Source organism: Dermacentor andersoni, chromosome 8 (assembly GCF_023375885.2).
Source record: "Dermacentor andersoni chromosome 8, qqDerAnde1_hic_scaffold, whole genome shotgun sequence".
In the NCBI taxonomy this organism is placed as follows: domain Eukaryota; kingdom Metazoa; phylum Arthropoda; class Arachnida; order Ixodida; family Ixodidae; genus Dermacentor; species Dermacentor andersoni.
Window position 1 is genome coordinate 88,839,763 of NC_092821.1, and position 20,253 is coordinate 88,860,015.

Here is a 20,253-nt window from a genome sequence, read left to right on the forward strand (position 1 = left end):
AACCCCTGATGAATCATTTCATGGGTGGGACTGAATCTCTTAGACCTTTTTCTTGTGTCAACCACTGACAATGAATGGGTTGCAGTCACTACTGATGACGCAACACGATATACTTTGATACGAGCACTTACCACCAGCTCAGCTACTGATGTGGCTGATTTCTCTATTTACGATGTCGTCCCGTGCTATGGGGCTCATCGTTAGTTAATCACGCACTGCGCCCGCGGCTTCCAGTTTAAAGTAGTCCCAAAGCATTCTTTATTCATCTTCGATCAATCTCAAGTTGACCACAGCGTACCATCTTCAGAGCTTCTCTGAATGTCTGAACCCTACTCTGCCAGATATGCTTGCTATGTATGTGTCTTAACACTTCAAGTATGACATGCACCTGGCTTTTGTAACCTTGCTTGCTGCTTTTCCCGTCACGACACAGCAGGCTACTGACATTTTTACTCGCTCTTTGCATACCATCCATCATTGCCAATATTCTTGATGCTCCATGATCGCGCATACTCATTCACTACCTATGCTCGTGATGCTCCTTCCCGTGCTGACACCGCCCTCCGTGTTGCCCGTACTCCCTTATCGCATTCGCAGGTTGATCAACAATGTCTTTAAAGCACCGACACCAGAAGTCGCACTTCCCTCTTAGATCGCTCGTCTTGCTGGCGCTACCATCACGTCACATTCGCCTCAGCTATAAGTTATCTCATGTTGGCCCGACCGCCACAATGAAAATTCACTTACCGAACCTATATTTCGCTCCGCTAAATCCCAAGCCACTGTCTACCACAATCACGACTGATAGTTCATGTCTCACGCCTTAAATCCCGCTATTATTGACGCGAGCCCTAATTGCACTGGGACGATGTTCCTGCCGCCACTGGATGATGTCACGAGCGGCGACCTGGTTGTAGGTGCTTGGACCATGACGACGATGATGTGGCTAGCTGGTAGACACGCGCTAGCCCTATCGTTTCTTCATCGTTCTGCAAATTGCCTTGTAGATATATCGTATGTATATGGTTTCTCCCGGTAACCGTATACACATCACACCATACCCAATTCGCCATCTGCCATTTAGGAAACCCGGTGACTGACCTTACGATATGATTGTACTTCTTGGCTTGCATAGGCCCTGTGGAAGCGCGATGGTAGATAGGCATGAAGAAAGCCCGAAATCTAGAAGATCCTTCCTTCAGGAATTTCCAGTGCATGCAAGAAGTTTGTGGTGCTCAGGAGGCGCCATAGAATTTCATCGAGATGTAGATTACGTGCGTGCGCTCCCCTGACATACAGGTATTTTGTGTAACGCATGCTCGTTTGGCTTTTTTTCTGCTGTTTCTGTGTGTGGCTTTTTCATGCAATAAAGAAAAAAAGCGAATGTCGCGTGTCAGTAGAGCATTGGGCTGATTCACTGGGGCGAGAGGCGAGGGTCGTTTCCCCTTACGGGATAGATAACAATTTTTTAGGTGAGGTCGAACCTACTTGTCAAGGACCAGATCAGCGGTGAACTTACCGAGCGATGTGCCAACCGACAGATATACCGATCCCATTGAAACAACGGCATATTAGGCAAAGAAAGCTTTGCTTTAGATTGTTACATATATCGCTATAAGTTTGGGTAGTATTGCCGTAGTGTTTGAGTACCCCATACTGAGCAGGTGCTGGTGGGCGAGTTGGTTATGCATGATTACAACGAAGGCACCAAATAAAACAACGGGCGAAGGAAGGAGACACGAGACAACCACGGTGTTGTCTCGTGTCTCCTTCCTTCGCCCGTTGTTTTATTTGGCGCCTTTGTTGTAATAATTACCCCATACTGATTAATAAAAAAATTAAATTATGGGGTATTAAATGCCAAAACCAATTTCTGATTATGAGGCACGTTGTTGTGAAGGGCTCCAGAAATTTCCACCACCTGGGGTACTCTAACGTGCACCTACATCTAAGTACAGGGGTGTGGTAGCATTGCGCAGCTACGCAAATGCGGCCGCCGAGGCCGGGATTCCATCCCGCAACCTCGTGCTCAGCATCGCAAGACCATAGCCACTGAGCAACCACGGCGGGTGCTGATAATTTATCAGTTCTTCTATATGTATGGTAAGAAAAGCTGGTTTCAGGGTAAAAAATAAAATGTTATTTACGCAGCGATAAATAAACCTTTTTAATCTTAGTAAATTTAAATAGAAACATACAACATTTTCGAAAATAGCTGGCTACAATATGTATATTATTTCCACCAAAAATCAGGTGTTCCAAAAATACTTGCTCAGGAAAGCTCTGAAGCGCATATACTGGCAGAATATTTTGTCGAAGCTGCCGTATCAGAGAATGTATTTGAAATACAGCTCAAGTTGCTCTTTACGAGATGTTACGGCGCACTTGGCCTAATTTAAACAAACTTAATAAAATGCAATCTAATAAACGGGAAAAAGCAATCCTGATGACAAATAACATTGTCTTGAAGGAAAACTATTTTTTTAAAGCCCCACAGTGACAGGCCTTACGATAATAAATATCACGGTTACACACACCTACCATGAATGTGGCAATCACCTAAATTATTTTTACCGAGGTGTGCGTCTTGTACTAAGATTGGGAATCTCTCAAGATTATTTTTCACGTTGTTCAAATCTGATCGGTAAGTGGCTTTTCACAGTATGTAATATAAGCACTGTCCTATCGACGTGAAAGCCGGTGTGAACAATTTAGGATCAAGTTCGCTTTAAATATTTATTTTAGAATTTCTTGGACTCAAATTTTTCGCAGCTAATCAGCAAAATGTTTGAGCTGGCACTGTTCTGTAATGAAATTGTATCTAGTGTTTCCGAAGCCAACTGTCTTCCTTTTCTCTGCGATATATTTCATAAAATGCTCGAATAAAGTTTTTGAGAGACTTAAAGTTTCAGTTTACTGCTTGGGTTTTTATAATATTGAAGGAAATGATCCATACCGGATATTTAGCAAGCACGTTTTGTCACTTGTGAACCACTTCCATTTTCTCAAAGACCAGTGCGTTAGTGTTTGAAAAATACTGGATGAGAATAACTTCGGAACACTACATTTCACTACGTATTATATCATTCGGACTAATGGCTAGGCTACTATTTCAATTTAATTTGCGCTCCAATCTAGCACGACTTTAGAAGCTGCAAAGCTGAGGACTCATAAGAATATGTTTTAAATTCTTTTATTGGTACTGTGACATTTCTACGGTGCATCTAACTTGATCACGCACATACTTTTGTTGAAACAGCATGATATATCTCTACGTAGGCTGGATGAATAAAATATTTGGTGACGTCTCGCACAGCGACGCAGAAACACAATCAAAGCTGAAAATTGATATACGATTGGCGTTTTTGTTTGTGCGGTTACACTTTAAAACTAAGCGCTTCTGCTTATGTTCCAAGATATTTTGTCTTCTCGTATATTTACTAACAAGAAGAATATCACAGGCAAACATCTGAAGCGGAGAATCCATATGAAACAATTACTCGCCGAGTAAGGGTGCCAGCATGCTGAGCAAGATGTCGGGTTTCCTATTCTCAAATGCAGCGGCAACATTGAAATAGGGGAGGAATAGAAATGCGCGCTTGTACATTGTTCTCGGTTTCTGGTAAAAAAAATCAGGTTGCCAGAACTATTCCGATGAACGCCCGCCCTCTCACCACTGTTATCCTACACAATCACGTCTGTTCGGGAACTGTTCGAAATAGTTTGAGATGCAGTTGCAATCTAAGCTGCTTAACACGACATTACTTAACGAGCTTTTCTGTGGCGCGCCGATTACCTTAGCTAGTTGCATCGGCAAAGAAATGGAAATAATGGTGTTGGGAAGATGGGGCAGGCTACTTGAGTACAATGAATAATTTATTAATCTTATCAAAATACGTCGAAGATGTCGATATCAATTCGAAGCTTTGTTTTCTCTTTCCCTCGAATCTACCACTGCTGCTGCTGCTGCCGGTGGCGCAGTCTTGCGCTCCGCATCGGGCGTGGGGGTGATCGCGAACGTGTATCACGTACATGGTAGTAGGAACTTGGGAGAGGCGTACCTGAGCGCCACCAAAACGCTCCCTGTAGTTCTCTGGCCGTTGTCACAATGCCCTCTGGAACTCCCTCGCCTCCGACACAGTGTCCTCTAGACGGCTCTAATTATGCGTCAGCGCCTCATACTAGAATTAAGGAAAATGCAGCGCTTACTTTTGTAGTAACATGCAAAAGACCAGAGGGGATCTAGTAAGTTCGATAGAGGAGATAGGGAATGCGCAATGCTAGCGCCCTGACGAAATGGGTGAATAATAGCTCCTCTTCGTTCGGGGCAGCTTGCATACATGGGACGATCGCGGGAGAAGGCAAAGCCGCCGTCAGAAAACATGGTTTGTTTGGGGTCTCTTCCATAAAACAAACGTTGCTGGTAGACATGGCAACAGTTGTGGAGAAAAAAAATTTTACTTCACAATATTATATGGCACCTTCCCGGTATTTCTGAGAAATAAACAGCGCAAGTTTGTACATGCGGGCAATTGACGCAACGCGTAAGGACACAAAGACTCACTAAAGCACCGCAGCGTCAAGGCGACAACACGCAAGTGACTTAGCTGCAAAACAGTTCTTCAGCCACGATGCGATGCACAGTATGATAGAATGACATTGCTATCCCGCACGCTATGAACAATGGCGTCTAAAATGGCCTCTGTGTACTATGTAGACAAACATAAGTGATTCCCGCAAGGTGCCATGTAATATCACATCGCGGCTGTCGTAGGTCGTCAACATCACGGCCAATTATCGTCAATGAACGCAAACAGCAAAGAAAGCTTCGCTAACATTGATTCCGACAGTGCGTGGTATCTGCATAAAATTGTATTGCTGGCGTTGCGAACTTGGGGCCCTATGACGTAAAACTATTCCAATATGTTTTTATTGCAATCTCCGGACGTCAAATTTTTGTAACCGCCGTAGCAAACATCGAGCGGTGACCCGCGTGGTTGTCTGAAGAGAGCATCAAACGCTCTCCTCGTTCATAGGAGGTTACTTTTGTTTCCTTGAAAAACGAATAACATTGCCAACGCCGATCGGCGTGTCTTATCTAATTGGCTCACAAAAGGCGAGGAGCAAGCTCAAGTGGAGAGGGATTTGATGGGGCCGAGCCACTGCAATAAAAAGCGATAACCGGTCAAGAGAGTAGCGTTGGCGTGTGCGCTTGGTCCGCTTCCCTTACTTGAGGTGGCTGGTCGAAAATCGCGGCGGCATGCCACAGAAGCTTAGGAATGACGCTGAAATGGATCCTGAGCAAAAGACAGCAGAACGAGGTCGTAAACGTGCCGAAAGTGCTCGAAAAAAAGGTTACACAACCACGCACAAAGTTTTATTATACGCAATTAAACCCATGCTTTACGGCAGGTGCGAGTCGCCAGTGCCTAAGAAATCGGCGGCAGCCATCTTATGTTCCTTTCAGGACGGAAAAGCATGCGGCTATTCAGAAGTTCAGTTTGGTCAGCATATTATTGCATCATGAACGCGTACACGTCGCTTTGACGTGGTGAGCTTTTGCGGTTTTGTGACGTCGCGTGACAGGCAGGTGAAGTGGCTGTAGCCGGAAAACTTTTGACCAAAAGCCGAGGGCTAATGGCGAAAAGGGGTCGAATGATAGATAGATAGTACTTTTATTCGTATCAATTCTCATACACAAAAATCAGGCCTACCAAAGCCTCACCAAGGGCTTGAGTGGCAGCGCCTGGCAGACAGCGAACAATAGCAAAACAAAGGAAGAATAGAGATATTGCAACAAACTCGACAAGCAAAAAAAAAAAAAATTTAACAACTCAGAGAGACAGATATGGAGACATAACTATTACAACATCAAAAGGGATGACAGCAATATGAAATTAAGATAGTAACACTCGATTAAATAATTATGGGGTAGGAAGCAACGCAGAGACATACCGCAAAATTTTTTTCAGGGTGTATTTTGTTCTCATGCGGAATACACTAGGTGGCATACTATTGAAACAGGCAGGTACATAGTATTGACGTGTGCGCTTTCCGTACCGGGTTGAGGAGCGAGGAATGCAGTTACGATATTTTGGTCTTAAATCACGTGCAGGAACATATGGAATGGTGAACTGACTGCACCAAAAATGTTTAAGCACAATAGTTTCTGTTAATAAAGCGTTAAAATTTGGAAACTTTAAGCTTCTGAAAATATCAATGTTATTACCGATGGGCAGGTCGTAGGCAATATTCTTTAAAAGTAAACGCAGAATGAGAAATAACTATTTTTCTTTTGTTCGGTGAAGTCATGCATAATCAGTGTGTACACGTCATATCAGATGGCGAGCTATCCCGGTTTTCGTGACGTCGCGTGACGGACAGGCGAAGTGGAGGTGGTCCAAAAAAGTTTTTGACCAATCGCGGAGGGCTGATTGCAGAATTGGAATAGAAAAGTTTGGAATCATTTTACGTTATATCCCTCTTCGTCTCCACTATTGAATAGAAATGCAGAATGTTCAATTTACCCAACGCTTAATGTTCGCTGTCTATTGATTGCAACCACGGCACAGGAATGGCAAAAAATAAGTCGCGTCTACAAACGTGTACTCCGTGACTGAAGTGGTTATTGTAAATCCGGCAAAATTTAGTGACCCGGGCTGAGGTCTCACATGAGGGGCCTTCGAGGCGTTGCCTCGTCGCTGCCTCTCGGGCTCGCTGGACTGCCGGTAGAAATGCGCCTGGATTGTCCAAATAATTTCTGCCGCAATAAAAAAGGCAAGGTGCGTCCGGCAGCGAAGTTATAGACAGATCAACACAAGGCCATAAGAGCTAGTTGGCATTGCCACGATATGTACCACCACCGTTAATTTCAAACAAGGGTGCGTGCGTCTCAGATTTCGTTCTATAATATCTCAGTTCCTTGCGGCCATAGCAACGACTGTATCAACGTGAGCATTCTATGAACAATCTGCTGCGAATGTCGCACCTAAGAATTTATACTGGGATATTTTCTTCGCTGTATTATGGCTGATGACCTACTCAGAGTATAACTTGGGCTTTTTACGTGTAAAAGTAATATGAAGGCCTCTTTTAGTATTGGAGTTCATTCTCCATCTTGAACACAATTCAAGAACACCTGCTAAGTCGCTTCGTAACAAGGCAATGTCCTCTTCTTTTATAATTTTCCTATACAAAACCCCATCATGGGTAAGTACACGTGTAACAGTCGTCTAATTGGAAATCCCTAAGGCTCTGCTGCGGAAAAGTTAACATTTTGAAGGTGCCATTTAACATTGAACGTATTTTAAGTGCTCCCGATAAAACAATCTCTGATGCAATAGCTTAATTGCTCTTTCTGGTTGCCCTCTATCGTTCACTTTAAGGTGAATGTCGTTATGAGGATATTTTTTCAGTGCGAGGACACCAAACTCTAAGGGGACAATTTTTCATGTTTCAGTATTATAAAAATCATGTAGGGAATGATAACAACGGCCAGCGTGTGCTCGATTGTGTCCAAATTAATATATTATACAAAAATTTTTATCGCGCAATTGCGGATTTGAAGATGTCCACCAAGAGCGGCAGGTAACCTCTGAGTGACGCAAATTGTGGGCACCGTACATCAGGCAGTTCAAGCAAAACAACAAAGCGCTGAATTCCAGATACGAACTCGCAGGTCATTGGCTCGGATTCCCAGACGCGCCCAAGTTCATCGACGCCGGGGCTTCGTGGAAAACGCGCATTCGCGTCTCTCCGACGTCTTTCGGCAGACGCCAGTGCAGCTGCTGTGAGAGCGAGTCGCCACCCGGGTCTTTCACCTCACACTTTTTGCTCGTAGACATGGCGTTTTCATGGTGCCTAGCGGGAGGAGTTGCGAGAAGGCCGCTACGTTGCGTTTATAGATTTTAATATTGAAATAAATAACTTTTTCGTCCTCTGCTGTCTGTAATATTTCGGGAAAGTGTTCCTCGTAAGCACGCAAGGCCTATGCTGTAGTCAATTCAGCATCTGAATTTGGTATCAGCCCTACCTTAAGTGATTCCGACGATTGTGAATTCATTCTAGGACTGAAACGTTCTTTAACCTACATTCAGCAACAGTTCCAGTTAAAGTGTGGTTACAAGAGAAGATGTCGCAATTTCGCCTGAAAGGCGAAGCACCGATTGCGATAGAAAATTAATGGATAGCTGTACGAAATAAGAGTAGTAGCTTTAGCGTCCGCATAAACATGTAAAACATTCGATTACCAACTAAATTAACAATGATAGAATGTGTGAGCATGAATGAATGACGGCGTAGGTAGATATAGACACACAAAGATAGCGCTGTGTTTGTGTGTCTGCTTCTTTCTACGTCCTTCTTCAGTAGCGCTTACACATTCTATCATGGATTAAAACCACCAAGCTCGTCAACGTGTTTTTAACTAAATTAGCAAGCATGGTGTCACGTGTGCACAGGTTAACATCAACACATCTCACTCGATGAGCGCGGAAATTCAATGTGAAAATGCTGGAGTGAGGAATCGTGGCAGCAGCAAACAAATTGACCTTCGCGCATCTTCTTTTTCTTCTTTATTGATACTTCTAGCAGTATAGGGCCATAATAGGAGGGGAAAAAGAATTAAATAAGACAAGCAATGCCAACATATCTGATTTATGCAGAGCGAGGAGTACGTATGACAAACATCTGAGTATAAAGTACAAAAAGATTGGAACCTATACACATGGAAATAAGTAAAGCACGAACATCAATAATGTCCCTTGAGGCATGTAATGATAAGAACAACATACACAGATAATAATAAGAAAATCATAAATATGTCAGATGATTAACGCACCACCCTCTAAGTATAAATAAAAACATCTAAATTACTCAGAAAATTATTAAAAGAAGCAGACTGAACTTCTTTTATCGTTCTAGGAAAGTAGCTATATTTAAATGTATCATTGCGGGTTAGTGGAGGGGGAATATACGCGTCGTGACGGTGTCGAGAAGATATAGATGTCATTCGGACTGTGCTCGGGGCCCACAACGGTCCAACGCGTAATGGACACGGTGTTAGCAGAGTTAAAGTCGCTGACCTGCCTCGTCTACTTGCATGACGTCGCCGTTCTTCCTGAGAGTTTCGACTAGCACTTGACAATCAAGGAAATCAAGAGAATCAAGTCAATCAAGACAATGAAGTCTTCCCGAATCACTTTGAAACCGAAAAAGTGCCACTTTGTTTAGGAAGAGCTGCTGTTTCTGGCACACGTCATGAGCAAGTGTGGAGTACGCCCCGTCCTGCAGAAGGCAGCCGCCATCGTAAAGTTCCCACAGCCCGTCGCCAAGAAGGCAGTGCGTAGATTCCTTGGCATGTGCGCTTACCACATTAACATTGTCAAGGACATTTCACGCATCGCCGCGCCGCTTACACATCTGGCAAAACGTAACGTCGAGTTCAAGTGGGAAACGCCGCAGGCCGATACATTTCAAAAATTCAAACGGCGCATGCAGTGGCCGCCCATACTTGCGCACTTCGAAGAAGACGCCGATACGGAAATCCACATTGACGCCAGTAGCCTAGGCCTCGGCGTCATCCTAGTCTAGAGGAATGATGGACTTGAATGGGTGATAGCTTGCGCTAGCCGGTCAGTGTCAAAAGGCGAAGGCAGTTATTCTAGAACTGAAAAGAAATGCCTTACCATCATATCAGCTACTGCAACAAAATTTCGCGCTTATCTAAATGGCCGACCGTTGAAAGTGTTATATCATCACGCTTTGTGTTGGCTAGTGACCTTAAAGGATGCTTCTGGACGCCTAGCACGGTGGAGCGTCAGACTGCAAGAATATGACATTTACTAGTCCTGACGAAAAAAGTCTGATGCCCACTGTCTGTCTCGTGCTCCAGTGGACCCGCCGCCAAAAGATGCCTAAGACGACGAAACCTTTTTAGTAACAATATAAGTACAGACGACATTGTACCAAAGATATTTAGGTGCCTATTGTCTTCCTTCTTGTGAATTGACGTCCTGGTAAAAAAGAACTTTTCCCTAGCCCGTGCATACTACCTCCTAATTTTGCCTGCAGCACTCCGGTCCGAAGTCCTGCACGCCCTGGAAGACGATGAGACTACCGAGCACCTCTGGTTTTCCCGTGCGCTTGCAATATTAGAAGAGAGGTATTACTGGCCCCGCCTGACCGCCGGGGTAGCTCGGTACGTGAAGACGTCCCGTGACTGCCAACCACGCAAGACGCTGCAACGAGGCTAGCGGGACTACTACAGCCGATCGAGCCACCTCGCCCACCGTTTAAGCAGATCAGGAGGGACTTGTTGGGACCATTTCCAATGTCAAAATCTGGAAACAAGTGGATCGCGGTGGCAACGGACTACCTCACCGCTTCGCTGAAACGAAAGCTCTGCCGTGATGTAGCGCACCCAAAGTGGCGAAATTCTTCGTTGAGAACATCCTGCTGTGACATGGTGCCGCAGAAGTCCTCATCACAGACAGAGGAACGACCTTTACAGTAAAGCAACCTGACGACGACTCGCGTCGACGCCTATCTCCAGCGCGTCGAAGAAGCCCGAGAGCTGGCCGGCCTGTGCATCAAGAACCAGCAGAGGTCCGACAACCGATACTACAATCTTCGACGATACTACGTGGCATACCAGCTCGGCGACTATGTTTGGGTTTGGACCCCGGTACGCCGACGAGGAGTCAGTGAGAAACTATGGCGGTGCTGGTTCTGGCCCTACAAGATCATCCGACGTATTGCTGAACTGGATTTTGAGGTCGTGCCAGACAGCATTTAGCCATCACAGCGGCGCAGCACACGATCTAAAGTGACCACGAGGTGCGTCTTAAGCCCTTTTAGGCACGGTAACAAACTTCGTTACTTTGTTGTTTCTTTGCTACGGGTGTTTTTGTTTTCGCTTTCGTTTGCTTGCTGCATCGGGGCGATGCTTTTTACGAAGGAGGTATTGACACGTGCACTTATTTGTCTTGCCGGGTGACCCCGTTTCATCGCCTGACGAATGTTATCGCACGGCACAGTACGCACCTGCATGTATTGGAAATTTCTAGAATGTTATCGATGGTTCTATTCACCGTCTGTTGTCCCCGAACCTTGTGTAACCTAATTTCATGTATGCGCATCGCGAATGGCGTAGAACTTTCTGGAACACGCGCGGGCTCCATCAATTGCTCTGGAACGTTCGATTACTGATGAATAAAAGCTGACGCGTTTGACAAGCAGATTAGATTTTCGAGGATCGCCGACTGCGTCCGTTGCTATCGCCATTTCTTGAGTTCAGCCTGTATGTGAGGGCACAGGTTCGCCCAACAAAACGCTAGTATCGTCATTCCCAGTTATGCTGCTTTCTTCACCGTCACTACCACGTGACAGTATCATGCAACTGGCCCTGGTTGGATGGACGGATGTATGGATGGATGTTATGAGCGCCCCCTTTGGAACGGGGTGGTGGGCTGCACCACCAAGCTCTTGCTATTATACTGCCTAATGTCCTACCTAGCGTAAACAATAAAAAAAAAAAACCAACTCCCACAAACAAATTTTCTGATCCGCTGATGCGAACTGTGCTTTTGTACCTCTCCGTTTTTTGCCGTTTCCCAACTTTTCCTCCACTAATCCTTCAATCGCCTCTTACTAATCCCTATTGCGGACATGCTTACTTTTCCACTGCTCTCGCTGAACAAAAGGGCTTCAAGGAGGCCAGTGGTGCCTAAATCGACTGCTGGGTAGACGTCTTCACATTTTAATAAAACATGCTCCATAGTTACTCTAGCTTTACCGCAGCAAGCACATGCTTCTTCTTCCTTCTTATATATCGCTTTATAGGTGCCTGTTCTAAGGCATCCCGATCTCGCTTCGAAAAGTAATGCGCTTTCCTTTGAGTTATCATAAACAATTTTTTTCCTGATTTCGCTTTTTTTCTCGTAAGTGGTTACTCATGACCGGTTTCTTTTCCATTGGCGCCACCCATGAAATTATTTGAGCCTCTCTAACTTTCCGTTTGGCGTTGTTTGTTGCTGTGTTGCCCACTCTACAGGTCGCATACTTGCTGGTAAGGTTCCTAGTTCTCTTCCTCCACTGTGAATCAATGTTTTTCCTGTACAGATCCCTCAACACTCTACAAGCCCATTCACTTTCTTCCATATTCCTCAGTCGTTCTTCATACTCAATTTTACTGCGAGCTTCCCTCACTTGAAAACTAGTCCAGCCCATATCACCCTGCACAGCTTCATTTATAGCGTACCCGTGAGCGCCCGATGCGAGGCGACTCACTGACCTATGGTTCCCATCGAGTCCTGATTGTACCCCTGATTTAAAGCAAACAACCGCATTTCCAAAAGAAAGTCCTGAAACCATTACACCTTTCCAAATACCTCGGAGCACCTCGTACCTATTGTATCCCATAGCACTCTGTGCTTCGCTATGGCTGCATGTCTCTTCGCCTTCACTGTTATTGTTTTTTCCTGTGTTTCCATATATCTATTGCCTTCGTTTATCCATATACCAAGGTATTTATATTCTGTTACCCGAGGTATTTCCTGGCCCTGTATCGCCACTGTCTGTTGACTGTTTTCAATGAATACCATAACCCCTGATTTTCTAACACTAAATTTCAAGCCGGAACTGTTGTCTTCCTGTCCACAGGTCCTGGCCAGACGTTGCAAATCACTTTGCTTGTTAGCAAGCAACACAATGTCGCCCGCGTAAAATAAACCTGGAAGCTGCTCCTCTACTACTGTATCCGCCTGTTTGTATGAGATAAAAGCCGATATTACTTCCTTCTGGCACCCTCTCCATCCTCACCATGTACATCATAAACAGCAGTGGGGATAAAGTCCAGGATAAAGTCCCATTTTGATATGAACTTTCTCCTCGCTCTTCATCGCTTGCCATTCAACGCAAACGGTATTTTCTAGGTAAATCTCTTTGAAAAGCTGTAGGCAATCGTCACCTAAGCATTCCCCTTCCAGAATATCCCCCAAAATGTAGCGGTCTACGTTGTCATAGGCTCCTGTAATGTCTAAAAAGGTCACAAATAACGGTCTGTTTTCTACTTTTGATATTTCAATACACTGAGTATCTCGCCTTGCAATGCGAGATTCGCGCCCACTAGCGTCTATACTTGCGCCCTCTGCTTTGCACTTGCATATTGCTGCACTTGGTGGGACGCCATGTGCAGTAATAGGCACATGACGGTGAATATCACTTCTCGGGTTGCGATGCTGCTTTGAATTACGTTGGCAACACCACTTGAGGCCAGGTTAGCCGGGTCACGTTCGCGTGGTATATCTGTGTAGCCTTTCGAAAATTTGGTTTGTTTTTTGGACCTAGATTGCTTAAGTGCAGGTAACCGGGAAAAAGATTGTCGAACTCTCCTTTTGTCGTCTAAGTTGCGTGTCAGGCCACTGAGTTTCCTGTTGAAGATATACGCTATTGTCACGTAGCAGTGAGGGTGAATAATACAGGTGCAAATTTGCGAATTACGAATCTAACTGTTATTACACGAACTTGTGCCCTCAAAAGCAAGTTATACTCAAAGCGCAGTGATATGGGCGAATGCTGTCAGGGATCGTCAAACCCTGATCAGCGGGTCGATGATGATGATGATAGCAACTTTATTGTACCGCCGGATAAGGAGGCCCCTACTCCCCGTCCCCGGCACACAGGCCTTGGGGACGGGGGCCGGAACCTCCGCGATTAGAAGCAAGCAAAGAGGTCTTGACTCTTCGCGGCTTCTTCCGCCAGGCGGATGGCGTGTTGCTGTGGAGTAGGGTCCTCGCTCCGCAGCAGGGCTTCCCAGGCCTCTCTACAATTTATATTTGCTTTAGCCCCTGGTGAGCTAGCGCATTCCCAGATTATGTGATCGAGGGTCCCTGCACCTCGGCTTTCATACATGTTCCATCGAGGGTTCCAGAGTAAGAGCTGGTACCCCCGTGCCTAGCAGGAAGCATTATACAATTCGCGTGAAGCATACATGCAATCAAATTACACAAAGTTCGCTGATAGCAGACAGCGGATACAACCATCGATAACATTCTAGAAACATCCGATACATGTGGCTGCGTCCTTCGCTGGGCGAGAAGATTTTTAGACGGTGAAACGTGGTCACCTGACACAGAAGTACATGTGTCAATACCCACCTCCTAAAGAGTATCATCCCGATGATACGAATACGAAAGCGAAAACAAAACTAGGCATAATAAAAAAAAAACCCAGAAAATAACAACATCACCCGAAAAAGTTTTTAATCTCGTCAGAGGGCGTAGAATAGGAAGGCTCAAGGCGCACCATATAGATCACTTGAGGTTGCGCATGGCGCCTCTACGATTGCGAAATGCTGTCTGGCGCCGCCAATGCGGCGGATGACCTCATAGCGTCCCAAATAGCGGCGTAACAGTCTCTCGCTATATCTTCGTCGGCGTGGGGTGCCCAGATCCAAGCACGCTCGCCGGGCTGGTACTCGACGTTGCGTCGTCGAAGATTGTAGTGTCAGCTGTCGGTCCTCTGCTGCTTCTTTATGCGCAGACGGGCAAGCTGTCGAGCTTCTTGGGCGAGCTGGCGATAGAAGGTGACATCGATATTCTCTTCGTCATGCGTGACTTGCGGAAGCATGGCATCGAGTGCCGTGGTCGAATTCCTGCCATAAACCAGCTTGAACAGCGTGATTGGCGTTGTGTCTTCACCCGCCTTGTTATAAGCGAAGATTACGTACCACAGGACGGCATCCGACGTCTTGTGTTCGAAGTCGGCATGCATTGCACGCAAAACGCCGAGAGTCTCACTCAGCTGGTCTGTCAGACCATAAGTCGGCGGGTGGCACGCAGTTGTCCTCATGTGGCTTGTGTGGCTGTATTGTGTGGCTGTATGAGGCTGTATTGCATAATGGTTCGGGTGAGCTCTGCAGTGAAGGCCGTTGATCTATCTGTGATGAGGACGTCTGAGGTGCCATGCCGCAGCAGGATGTTCTCGGCAAAAAATTTGGCTACTTCCGCTGCACTACCTGTTTCAGCGCTTTCGTTTCGGCGTAATGGGTAAGGTAGTCGGTCACCACGACGATCATCTTGTTTCCAGATGTTGACGTCGGAAAGGGCCCAATACATCCGTCTCAGCACGGTCGGCAAAGGGTTTCAATCGGCTGTACTAAACCCGCCAGCCTTGTCGGTGGTATCTTGCGTCACTGGCCACCTCCACATGTCCACGTAATGGGAGATGTCGGGCGTCAGGTGCGGGCAACATTACTTCTTTTATATTCTTGCGAGTGTACGGGAAAACCCAAGGTGCCCGGCTGTCTTATCATCGTGCATGGCGTGCAGCATGTCTGACCGGAACGCTGCGGGCTCAACGAGAAGTTAGTTCGCTTGAGAAGGCCAGAAGGCCTTCTTCACCAGGACGTCGGCGCGTAGAAAAACGAAGACAATCCGCACCTAATACCCAGGGGACGACGTCGACTTTGCCCAGCAAGTACTCAACAAGTCCTCTGAGCTCCAGGTTGGCTCGCTGCTGCTCGGCAAACTCGTCTGCACTAGTACGCCTAAAACACGTCATCGTCTTGGCCATCTTGGTGTGGCGGGTTCAAGTGAGCGCGAGACAGGCCGTCGGCATCGGACTGTTTTCTTCCAGACTTGTGTGTTGGATAGATATCACACTCTTACAGTCTGATGATCCAGCGTGCCAGACGTCCTGAAGGGCCTTTTAATTCGCTTGCCGACACAACTTGTGATTGTCGCTGCCGACTTTCAACGGCCTGTCTTATAAGTAAGGTCAGTAAGGTACCTGGAACTATGATGCAGAAAGTGGCCGAACAATCGAAGTGGAAAGCGCCTGGATCACAAGAAACAAGAAAGCCAAGAAGGACACCTCGAATTCAAAGACGCCGGCAAAAAAAACCAACCGATGAGCAAACGCCCAATGCAGCACCTTCACAGCAACAACGCAGACCCAGGATGCCGCCAATGCCACTTGACGACTTTAAGATCGTCTACCACCCGCAAGCAGGTCTCGACCTCGCCAAATGGAGTACTGTCGCAGTCATGCACGCCATCGGTAGAGCGAGTGGACTATCGCAGCAGCACTTTAATGATAAAGTACGCGCACAAGTACAGAGAATCGAAAATTTAATCATCGCAAGCATGGCCGACAAGGAAGACGCCAAGATGCTGGTCAGCATCAACAGAATACAGCTCGGAGGCACTTACCACAACGTCAAAGGCAACAACGAACCCCTGACGACGTCTCCCGAGGCGTCATCAATGGCCTCATACAAGGAACAAGCACCGCAGAACTTATGGCAGGAATCCGAGCACCAGCACGATACACCGTCCTTCACGCCCGAATGATGGGTCAGTCGACCGCGGCAGCCGTATTCTTCGAAGGACCGCACGTTCCCAACTACATCATCTTCCAGAGCGTAGACTTCCGCTGCAGACCATATCGCAAGCCAGTGCAGTACTGCCGCACCTGTGGCGACACGGGACACCGCCAAGACGTCTGTCCAAAACCCATCCCAGATTTCTGCTACAAGTGCGGCAAGACTGCACAACACAAGACCATTACTGCAAAACGACCTGCAAGCTCTGCGGAGAAGCGCACGAAACTGCAAGTACAGAGTGCAAGAAGAGACAGAAGCCAAGCCCTCCACCCTACAATATACGGCAACAGCGCCTTAACAGACTACAAGAAAGAGACAACTGCTGGAGCTCAAGCAGTGAAGAGTTCGCGGAGCTGGGCACCTCGGCCACCAGCTTGAACAGTGTCTGCGGGCAGCTTTCCCAGGCGCAGCAGCTCCAAGCCAATACAGCGAAGGGCTTCGCGCTCAAGTTCCCGCTCTCGCATCAGCCGAAGCGGCAGTCGTACGGGTCCTAGAAAACAAAGAGCAGAACCAGCGGAGCAAACTGCAGAATCAGCACAGCCAGTTGCAAAGCCAGCAAAACCTCATAGACAAGCTACTCCGCAATCAACAGAAACAGCAAGACCACACCGACAAACTGCTTCAAAAATGCAAAGAACGACGAGCACTCACAGACAAGCTGCATCAAAAATGCCAGGAGCTCGAAAACATAAACAGAAAGTCGGGAATGACGTCGACCAAGGCCGACGTTGAAACCATAGTAGATTCAAGGTGCCTGATATTTCAAAAAGGCGTTATGAAGAACATTCACGCCACAATGGAATAAAATCTCCAGTCAGCAGTCGATAAAACAGCCGCTACCTTCGAAAACAAGATCGCCACGTTAAACGCCAAAATCGAGGGGATCGCGCCACAGCTCCACAATATCATCGCGCATATAAAGAACAACTACATCACCAAGGCACAGCTCGACAATTCGCGCCCCACGACTCGGAAGAAGGCACGGGTGAACAGCTACAGCCACTCTTGCTCGGTCTCGCTCACTCGCGATCGCCGCCGCGAATTCGAATCCATCGACGATGGCGACCCCTAACCACAAGGCAAAGAACCAGCATTCAACTATACGCATATGACAATGGAAGTGTCGATCAAACCGCCCTCGACACGCCAACCTACAAGAATCCAACAATCCCGAAAGTCGACACCATGCGAATACAGTCGATTCCCGTTAATACGAAGTTCACGGGGACCGCAAAAAACTTTGAATTAAACGAACTTCCAATTAAGCACAAAACACAAAAAACAGCACTTTATTTGTGGCGAAATCGAGTATTTTCTCTAAGAAAAATAGTCGGTCATCTTGCTTTGCTTCTTCTTGCCGAATCGCGCTGCTGAAAGCAAGTTCTGCAGGCTGTAGATGTGGCGGAACGCTTCTTTCGCGTTACCCTCAGCGGCCAAGAAGCGCTCCGCGAGAGCAAGGCCCGCAGCTACATCGGCAGCCGTAGGTTGCGGCTCGCCTTCAACGTCATCGTCGCTTTCCTGGGTCGCTTCCTGGGGCCGAATAATCTCTACAATTTCGCTATCCGTCAGCGCACCGCACGTTTCGACCGCCTTGCCTACGGCGACGTAATCTTCAAAATTGACGTCCCCGAGAGCATCACCAAAATCAGTGCCGTCAAGCTCGCTTGTTGACGCTTCCTCCGCTGAAATTTCAGAGGCATCCTCAGAAGTAGCTGCCACAAAACCGCAAGCCCTGAAGCAGTTTGCGATTGTTTCTTGCTTCACACGATCCCATGCTCGCGCCATCATGTGGATGGCACTAAGCAGGCTCACCTCGTACTTTGTGTAGCTATCCATACACAAAATAATGCGCTCGAGGAGGTGCCGCCTGTACAGGACTTTAACATTCTTGATGATGCCTTGGTCCATTGGCTGCAAAACAGCCGTTGTGTTTGCAGGCAAAAATGTGAGGCGTATTGCACTCAAGGCTGGCACATTCACGTGAGCACTGCAGCGATCGACAAGGAACAACACCTTGCGGTTCGAAGCAGCAAACTTGCGGTCCAGTTTGCTTATCCAGCTCTTGAAGATTTCGGCCATCATCCATGCTTTTTTGTTCGCCTCATAGTCCACAGGCAGCGTCTTCACGCCTTTAAAACATCTCGTCTTCGCGGCTTTCCCGATCACAAGTAACCGACATCGTTCCGCGCCAGTCATGTTTGCAGCGATCAGCACCGACACTCTCTCCTTGCTGCGTTTGCCCCCAACCCAGTCGTCGTCCTTGAATGTCAGGGTCTTCTCTGGTAGAAGCCGATAGAAGAGTGCAGTCTCATCTGCATTGAAGATGTCTTCCGGTCTGTATTCGGCGAGATGTTCACGCAGCTTTCTGTCCTTCCACGTGGCGCATGTTTCCTGGTTAACGGACGCCTTTTCACCACACACGCTCTTGAAAACCAGGTCATGGCGATCTTTAAAGCGCGTCAGCCATCCATCTGACGAAACGAAGTCATCGATCTCCAACATTGCTGCAAGCGTTCGGGCTTTTGTCGCAACGATGTCTCCGCTGAGAGGAAGTTTGTTGCTCCTGGCCTCCCTAATCCAAACCAACAGAGCCTTCTCCAACTCTGGGTAAGCGCCGGTGCGCATTCGCTTCCGAGAAGTCTTGAACTTGTCGTTCTCAAATGCATCCATTATTGTGCGCTTGTTCTTGATGTAGTTTGAGAGCGTGTTCGGCTTGATCCCGTACTTCCGCGCTATGTCTTGTTTGGCGGCACCTGCCTTCTCAACTGCCTTCAAAACCTCGACTTTCGTTGCCAGGTCGAGCGTGCGATAAGAGCCACGGTTTGCCATGGCTATAAACTGCGCGACTAGGCACAGTCAATTCCGAATCACCCGTGGAACAACCTAGTCTACGAGCTAACCGCACAAATACGCTCGACCAACACACGCCTCGACATCCGCTGCGCACGCTGCAAGACTAATCTCGCACAATCTCGCCACTGCCAGTATGCAGCGCTGCGTGCACCTATGGCACCCGCGTTGCCTCCGCGATCAGCTCCGGCCATGCGCGGCAGCCGCGCGTGGCCTCCGGCGGGAGGCGTGGGGCAGCCACGGCAGCCGTAGCAATGAATAATCGCGCCGCTCCAAGAAGGATGGCGTTGCGGGCGGCTGCGGTGGCGATGACGCCAACGCGGAGCAGGGAACTGTTGCAAGACTTAAAAATTGCACATTCTACCAAAGAATGACGGTCACCTCGAGGATCCCGGCTGAAAATTAACTTCCAATTAAACAATATTACTGGATGATGACTTTGAATTATCGAGCGATTTCCTCTTTAGGATTACATGCAAAACTGACGGGACCAGCACTTCACTTCTAATTAACCCGAAATTCCAATTAAGCGGCTTCGAATTATTGGGAGTCGGCTGTACTTGGACTCCACATCCACAAAGACGGATCGGGAGCTGCAAGCCTACCGAGACTAGAACGCACCCTTTCGCAACTCACGCACCTTGTCAAGAGGATCTCAAGCCAAAGAAGCGGTCTCAAGGAGCAAGACATTCTAAGCATAATACAAGCACTGCTCACCAGCCGCATCACATACGGCACACCGTACTTGGCTTTAAAGAACGGTGAAATAGAAAAGCTCAACATCATAGTAAGGAAGGCAATCAAAGTCGCCCTGGGACTCCCCGCCATGGCCTCTACATCAAGGCTCCTTAAGATGGGCGTCCACAACACGTGGCAAGAGCTCGCCGAAGCGCACAAGAACAGCCAGCTAGAACAACTCAAGCTCGCGCCCACAGGGAGATCAGTACTGCGACACCTAAACTACAGCGAGACGTATGTCGCAGACACGAAGAAGAAAGAGCGAATACCACCTGACGTTC

At 47.3% G+C, this 20,253-nt stretch overlaps 1 protein-coding gene across 1 annotated transcript; it reads right to left on the minus strand.

Annotated features, from left to right (window-relative positions):
• Window positions 1-17,701: 17,701 nt before the first annotated feature.
• Window positions 17,702-19,213, minus strand: LOC126528905 (tigger transposable element-derived protein 4-like). Its single transcript, XM_050176491.1, has one exon. It carries the CDS (start codon window positions 19,211-19,213, stop codon window positions 17,702-17,704), a length of 1,512 nt encoding a protein of 503 aa, XP_050032448.1.
• Between the last annotated feature and the right edge of the window lie 1,040 nt (window positions 19,214-20,253).